Below are 7,885 nucleotides of genomic sequence, written 5' to 3' on the forward strand. Positions count from 1 at the left end.
TGACCATTGACTTTGACCACTGAACTTTGACCATTGACTTGAGTTGACTTTTAGTCAAACACCTATTTTGGAGGAAGACCTCAAGGTTTATTTGGTTTGACTGATTAGGTGGTGCGTCACAGCGGTACTCTATCAGTGAGAGCGATAGCAGTAAAGCATTTTCTGTGAGGTGAGTCTTTTCACCATACTAGTAGGTCAAAGTCACCAATGCCGGCCCACTGATTCGTAAGTAAGTGTAAGATGTATGCGACTGTGTGGCTATTACTGATATGATTGTATGATATATATATATATATATATATATATATATATATATATATATATATATATATATATTATTTGTTCCGTGAGAATATACCTACCTTTATATTCACATATGAATATTACGTTCCTCTGTTGCGTCGGTACATTAGAGAGTTATGTGGCAAAAAGAAGTATGTGGTGTAACACCCCAATTTTCAAATATCGATTAAATGACAAATTGTCGTTCCAACATCTCCCAAGATCAATTATAAATTTACTTATAGACTAAACTACAGCGAACGCAAAATAAAATAATATAATTTCTTCAACCGAAGAGCTTCGGGTGTTACGTCTTTGCTGAAATCCTTTGTTGCCTTGTTGATCAATCCTTCTCCCTAGTCTTCTTACTGTCACTTGTTAAATAGTTCCCTGGGTTGCGCACATTTAAAGTTTCTAAATGGGTAAGCCTAGGGCCTAGTGAGTTCGTGTTGCATATACATGTCCATCACTTAACAAAACAAATAGTTTTATCATATAGTTTCAATAAATCATACAACACACATATCATGCAATGTCATAATTTAGGGGAACGATTAATTATCCAGAGAAAGAACCAAAGGTTCATTTCCATTCTCCTTGAGACGACTAATCATCCATTGTACTCAAGTATATATTTTAAATATCCAAGGAAATGAGTATGATTCTCAATTCCCATCCCCGCCGATCACACACATTCGTCATGCTCACGACGATTAAACACCCACTCATTCCCACTAAACATGTCACCCAAGAAAACACACAAAAGATAAATGACTTAAAATAACATTTGTATGCAACCATATTTATCCTAAAACATACTGTCAATAAATAAATAAAAACCACATAATAAGCGCATGAAAAACATTTATGTGCGAGCAACCACAGAACACGAAAAAAACTCACCTAGATGGCATTAGGTCTTAACCGGATGTCGTCACGCTACTTGCAGACATGCACCCTACGTTTAACCAACAAGTTTTCTAAGGTTGTAATTCTAGAAAACATCCTACGTGTTTGTTTTGGTTCCATCACACATATGTCTCCTTTAGACAACCAATAATTATTTTATCATATAAAACAGAATGTGCATAACAACTTTAATAAAAAATATTATTATCTTTTTCTTCATTTTCTTTATCATTTGAAACATCAAGAGAACCGTTTCAACAAAAGATCCATATTCTTTTCTTCTTTACCCAAACAATAAAAACGTTTTCGACCATTTTATCACAGTAAAACTTAAAAAATGTTGTCAAATAAAATTTATAAAACCACCGTTAATCATCTCCATTTCATACTAACATATTTATATACTAAATCTTGAATAATTTATTATAAAGCAAGATTAGATTCACCATTTCTTTTACCAAAACATAACATTTGTTTTTTACGAAATTCGATTATTCCTTGGCCAAAAAGAGACATAGGATTGAACCAAAATACATACTAAAATCCTATAAACCCACTCAAGCAACTTAATCAAACTCAAATAGAAGAGACATACCATAATTTCTAAAATAGCTTTGAAAACCTTCATGAACTTCAAACCCCGATTTCTCTTTTGTTTCCCCAACCTTTCTTGCACTTTTTTTGTGGGCATTACATTCTATTTCCCATGCCTTTTATAATGCCAAAGTTTGTAACCTTTCTAGTTAACCCAAAAGTCCAAATTTATAACACTAATCAAAGTGATGGGTTTTGGTATTAAAATTCCATAATTTCTCTATTTACTCCTACTTAATCACCATTATATTATTTTAATAATATAGTCAAATTATATATATTTATACATTTTTTTTAGTTTGAGTTATCACATGTGGCCCAGTGGTGGTTGCGTTAGTTGCGGTGATGATGGTTTATATTCACGTACGAATATTAAGTTCCTCGGTCGCGCCGGTATGCAGGAGGGTTTTGTGGCAAAAAAAATATGTGGTCCGAATTTGTTCTCGCATTCTCGGTTTCATAATTGTTTTTATTTGAACATTTCCCTAAGGTTGAGAAATATGTACCATGGAAAACAAATCAACGTGTTACCATACGAACAAAAAATATTGATAACCAACATGTTTGGTTGGTAGTACCATACCAAATGCGAAATCATGGTATGGTAGTGATACAAAGTTTTTAATGTCGTGGTACTACCTATGTCCATGACAGGATTTGAACCTTCAACCTCAAGGAGAGAGGCAACACCGGATACCGCTAGACTATAAGCCCTTTGGTGAAGTTTCAATCTCAATCATTACAAAACTGTTTATTCACATTGAAGTTTCATAATATAGAAGAACACTGAAATTCTCATTTATAAATCACCAGATTGTTGGTATATATCATTACCAACTGAATTTATTTGTAGTCAAACAAGTTGGTACCAATTATATTTGGTATGGTAATAATAGAAATTTTTTAAACTAACTATAATTGATATGATACATTGTTTAGTGAAAAAATAAATTGGTACCTACCAATTCTACCCTTACATTTCCCTATATAATTACGTTTATAGATATAAAAACCAAAATGCAAACCGAAAAAGAAAACCACGTCCAAATTGAAAAAAAAAAAGAAAAAGAAAAAAAAAAAAGAGAGAGAGAGAGATATACCGAACTACTATATAAAGACACTAGTCCAGAAAAATATTGGATCGTAAAAAGGCGGTTTTACAAAAAATAACCGACTGAAATAAGATTGATCCTACAAATAAGAGTACGGTTCAGAAACTATATTTGTGTTCGTCTATCAGATGGGAGTTAAATTTATGAAAAATAAATAAATGTTCGATGACTAGAACTTTGGATTGTTCACAAGAATGTCCAATAAAATATGTGAGTCCTTGGGCCTGATCTGTTGGTCAGCTTGTCATTTTGTTTGGGCTTAACCGGGCCTCAAAGTCCAATAAAATATTTAATCTTAAAGTAACAAGATAAAAGTTATAGATTGTCAAGTTCAAATATCCATATCGTTACAATAACATAACAACCTTTTAAATAACCATTGCAATCGTAATTCAGAGAGATTTAAATGATTTCCAAGAAGACCCAAAGAAAATCTAGCTGCAAATACTCTTTCGCTATTGGCAAAAGTAATGCAGGTTAGTTTATTATTTCATTAGTAAGTGTAATATTTTTTCCATTTAACAATTTTATGTAACAAATTGTTGCTTCTACTATTTTATATCAAATTTAAACTATCCACATTACTTTCAAAGTTTTGGGATTAATCATATTTGCACTTTTCACATTAACGTTATAAAAGTCCTTAGACATTACTTGAGAATTAAAAGTGCATGGAGCTTTTTTTTACTTTTATTTATTTATTACTATTTTGTTTTTCATATTCGGCATCAATATTGGTTTTTAGCCAAATGCCATCGATTTTTGACTCTTGTATGGATCCTTAGCCGAGTTTCGAATTCTCAAACATGCAAATCCCTCTCAAGGGTCGGCCATAACAATTAAAAACGCACATTCGAACATGCCACGCGACCATTTCTACGCCAATAATCCAGCTCATAAGTCATAAGCCATAATAAGACACCCACCCCACTAATTCGACTCCTTTTGTTCCAAATGCATACAAACAATTAACACATCAAAAATCACCAAAAAAAAACCCATCATGCTATCTCCGAATCCACTCTTATTTCTTCTGCTACCCATCTTATTTACGTTAGTACCTCATGGAGGTTCACATATTCTTCAATCTTCAGGTAATCAATGTGTTGTTTTTCTTGCTATTTCATGGGTCTCGAGAGTTTCGTATATAATGTGTTTTTTATTTGACTTCTTATCGAGCTATGTACTTCTGTAGGGTTGATTAATAATGGCAAGTCTGGTGTAGTTCATCGAGAAACTGAACGGGCTGTTCTTGAAACGGGGAGTAATGATGAAAACTCGTCTTTGATATTGGCGGATAAGAGAACAAGAAGAAAAGATCCCAACAACGATTTCAAATACTACACCGGTGGTTGGAATATCAGTAATGAACATTACGTTTCTGTAAGTTAATTACGTTTTAATTACTTTTTCTTGATTCTTTGTGGTCAAAATCGTTGGTTTTAGCTTCAAGATTGAAATGGGTTTCTCCTTGGTTTCAAGAATTTGATGATTGCATTAAGATTTGCGATTCGATTTCGTTAATTCTAATGTTTGACTTTGACAAATGATGACATCCCTCCACGTTCGAGCTAGATATTTGTTTTCTTCTTCCTTCTTTATCTTCTTTATATAATATAAACGTTTGAACACAAATAGAGGCATTAAAGATTGTTTGACTAAGCATCTTTAAACATATATATTAATACGAGATCTTTTTTTTTCTTTGATCATTTGAATAAAATGCCATGAGTCCATGACATGAAAATCTAATGAAAATGTTTTAATGTTCGATTTTTTACACAGTCGGTATCATTTACTGCAGTCCCCTTGTTCGCAATTGCTGTAATCTGGTTTGTGGGATTTGGTCTATTCTTGCTCCTAACTTGTTGCTGCTACTGCTGCTTTCGAAGACGCCCTTATGGCTATTCTCGGATTGCCTATACACTTTCTCTTATTTTTCTCTCCCTCTTCACCATTTCCACAATGTGAGATATATACTCCCTCTTCACAAATACGAATTCGTATGTGTGTTCATGTGTCTTTCAGGGTATTGATCATTGTTGGTTTAATATGTGTTGCAGTGTTGGATGTGTGGTTTTGTACACTGGACAAGGGAAATTCAATGATAGCACCACTGATACGTTGGATTATGTCGTGAGTCAATCCAATGATACGGTTTACAAACTCAACAATGTTTCATCCATTCTTTCTGTAGCAAAAGGGATTCAAGTAAATCAAGCTTCTTTGCCTTCAGATATTAAAAACCACATCGACAAGGTCCATGAAATGATCAAGGGTGCTGCACAAAACCTTAAATTCGAAACTAGAAAGAATGAGAATGATATAAAACGTGTTCTGAAGGACGTGTAAGTAAATGTTGTTTCTCTTTAACAGATTCATGTGTAGCCTCTTATGTATCGAATTTTTTGCAGAAGGCTTGCTCTTATAATCATTGCTGCGGTTATGTTACTTGTAGCTCTTCTTGGTTTTTGTAAGTCGGAATCCACTCTTTTTCAATAACATGAAATATAGCGTTTTAGACTCATATTCTTGAATCTTGATCATTGCAGTGTTCTCCATACTTGGACTACAGGTTCTTGTTTACATGTAAGTGATCATAAGGAGTAACTTCTTCAAGATCATATCTTTATAAGCAGTTTTCATTATCAAGATCTTATCTTATGTGGCTTTCTTGATCAAAATCTTCTCATTTTGTGGTTTTCTTGATCAAGATCTTATCTTAATGTGGTTTTCTTGATCAACATCTTATCTTAATGTGTTTTGTTTATCAAGAACTTGCATTTTCTTCATCAATATCTTTCTCTTTTTGTGGATTTCTTGATCAAGATCTCTTTATGTGGTTTTCTTGATCAATATTTTTTCTTTAAGTGGTTTTCTTGATCAATCTCTTCTCCTTTTCTAGTTTTCTTAATTAAGATCTTCTCTTTTGTGGTTTCTTAATCAAAATCCTATATTTATGGTTTTTTCAATTATCAAGAGATCATATATTTATGCAATTTTCTTGATCAAGATCCTATCTGTATGTTGTTTTAATTTCTTGATCAGCATCTTATATTTATGTGGTTTTCTTGATCAAGATTTAATTTCTATATATTTATGTGGTTTTATTGATCAAGATCCTATCTTTATGTGGTTTTCTTGAGCAAGATATCACCTTAATGTGGTTTTGTTGATCATGTTCCTATTTTTATGTGGTTTTCTTGATCAATATCTTCTCTTTTTTTTGGTTTTCTTGGTAAATATATTAGCTTTTTTGGTTTTCTTAAGATTCTATCTTCGTGTAATTTTCTTGACCTATTAATCTGAACGATTGCAGCTTGGTGATTCTTGGGTGGATTCTTGTTACAGCTACACTAATCTTATGTGGCATATTTCTCGCACTCCATAAGTACGTAACTTTTTTTTTTACCTCGTTACACTTCCATCCATCAACTTAAACCTAACTATAGTTATCATTCTTGCAGTGTTATGGGAGACACATGCGTTGCTATGGACGAGTGGGTTCAAAACCCAATGGCTCATACAACATTAGACGATATTCTTCCATGTGTCGACAATACAACAGCTCAAGAAACCTTGTCTCAAAGCAAAGACGTGACCTTTCAATTGGTAGCCATAGTGAATAACATCATCACTAATGTCTCCAACATCGATCCACCACCTTTTGCCCATTTCCTTAGCTACAATCAATCTGGGCCGTTGGTTCCCACCCTTTGTAATCCACTAAACGCTAACAAAACAGATCGAATCTGTCAAACTGGTGAACTGAGCTTCGATAACGCCACCATGGTAACATAATAACTATCTTTATATTATAACTGATCAAGAAAACTTTCAAGATTCAAATTTGTCAAATTTATACATCTGCAGGTGTGGAGGAACTATGTTTGTCAAGTTTCTGCAAATGACACATGCACGACTGTGGGTCGGTTGACTCCGAAGATGTATAAACAGATGTCGGATGCAGTGAATGTGAGTGATGGGTTGACCGAATCTAGGCAGTTTTTGGCTGGGTTATTGGACTGTAGCTTTGTTAGAGAGACTTTTATGGGAATTCACAAGGATCATTGTCCAGATCTTAATAAGTATAGTGAGTGGATTTACATTGGGTTGGCTATGGTGTCTGCTGCTGTGATGCTTTCTTTGGTGTTGTGGGTGTTGTATGCACGCGAGAGGAAGCATCGGAGATACACCAAACTTATGGTCCAATCTGCACCAAGTCCGGTTGCAATCAATAGACAATGGAAGTAAAATGAGTGTTGAATTTTAAGGAGTCAAACACGAACATGAAAAGCGAATAGAAAACAACCTTGGCAAATCGGTTTTTGTTTAAGGAAAATATCATTAAATAGTAACTTAAGCTATTAGATACCTCAAACTTTAAGGAGGTTTAACCATTCAACGTTCACTTTTGTTCAGATGTTGTGAAATATGGTATTTATTTTGTTCCAATGTGATAAAATTATACATCTTCAAATAGAATTATACATCTTCATTGAGGTAGTTCTGGGTGGACATAAGGAAAATAGCAAAAGATGTCCATGCTGTATGTGCATTTTCATTGGTTTCTTTGGTTGTGGTTATGTGGTACAACAAAAATTCATTTATTTCTAAAAGACATCATTTTGGTATATTTGGGTTGTGGATTTGGTTTCTTGAATTAATATCCAATATTTTATTTTCGTTAGATCATGTTAAAATTATTAATTTACCATTGTGTCAATGATATTTATTATTATCTATTTATCTTATAACATTATCTGATTTATTTATTGTATTATCATTAAAAAAACCGCAAACTCCCTAACACTCATTTTCATCTTTACTAGTGACATTCCATCATATAACCTTTGTTCTCCACATCTCTTCGTTTTTCTCTCAATATTGTTATCCAATACCGACTGGCGACCAGCTAAGTACCCTCACTATCTATTCAGTTTATAGATCAGAAAATTTCCACAGATTAAATGATAAGTGGGTCCATG

At 33.3% G+C, this 7,885-nt stretch overlaps 1 protein-coding gene across 1 annotated transcript; it reads left to right on the forward strand.

The window, feature by feature from the left end:
* The first annotated feature begins 3,865 nt into the window (after positions 1 to 3,865).
* LOC145100391 (uncharacterized) lies at positions 3,866 to 7,531 on the forward strand. The gene is made up of 9 exons (XM_079037685.1): positions 3,866 to 3,991; positions 4,093 to 4,280; positions 4,683 to 4,864; positions 4,961 to 5,245; positions 5,312 to 5,370; positions 5,450 to 5,486; positions 6,217 to 6,288; positions 6,365 to 6,689; positions 6,771 to 7,531. The coding sequence occupies exons 1-9, from the start codon at positions 3,901 to 3,903 to the stop codon at positions 7,149 to 7,151; spliced, it is 1,620 nt and encodes a 539-aa protein (XP_078893811.1). The 5' UTR covers positions 3,866 to 3,900; the 3' UTR covers positions 7,152 to 7,531.
* Positions 7,532 to 7,885: the final 354 nt, after the last annotated feature.

The sequence above is a fragment of the Lactuca serriola genome, chromosome 4 (genome assembly GCF_051521515.1).
Source record: "Lactuca serriola cultivar US96UC23 chromosome 4, Lser_US96UC23_V15, whole genome shotgun sequence".
Taxonomy (NCBI): Eukaryota; Viridiplantae; Streptophyta; class Magnoliopsida; order Asterales; family Asteraceae; genus Lactuca; species Lactuca serriola.

Bases quoted from the DNA above. Each gene is read 5' to 3' on its own strand.
- LOC145100391 (XM_079037685.1), top strand. From the start codon at position 3,901: ATGCTATCTCCGAATCCACTCTTATTTCTTCTGCTACCCATCTTATTT. The intron at 4,865-4,960 runs GTGAGATATATA...TATGTGTTGCAG, and splicing joins CTCTTCACCATTTCCACAAT to TGTTGGATGTGTGGTTTTGT. The intron at 5,246-5,311 runs GTAAGTAAATGT...AATTTTTTGCAG, and splicing joins AAACGTGTTCTGAAGGACGT to AAGGCTTGCTCTTATAATCA.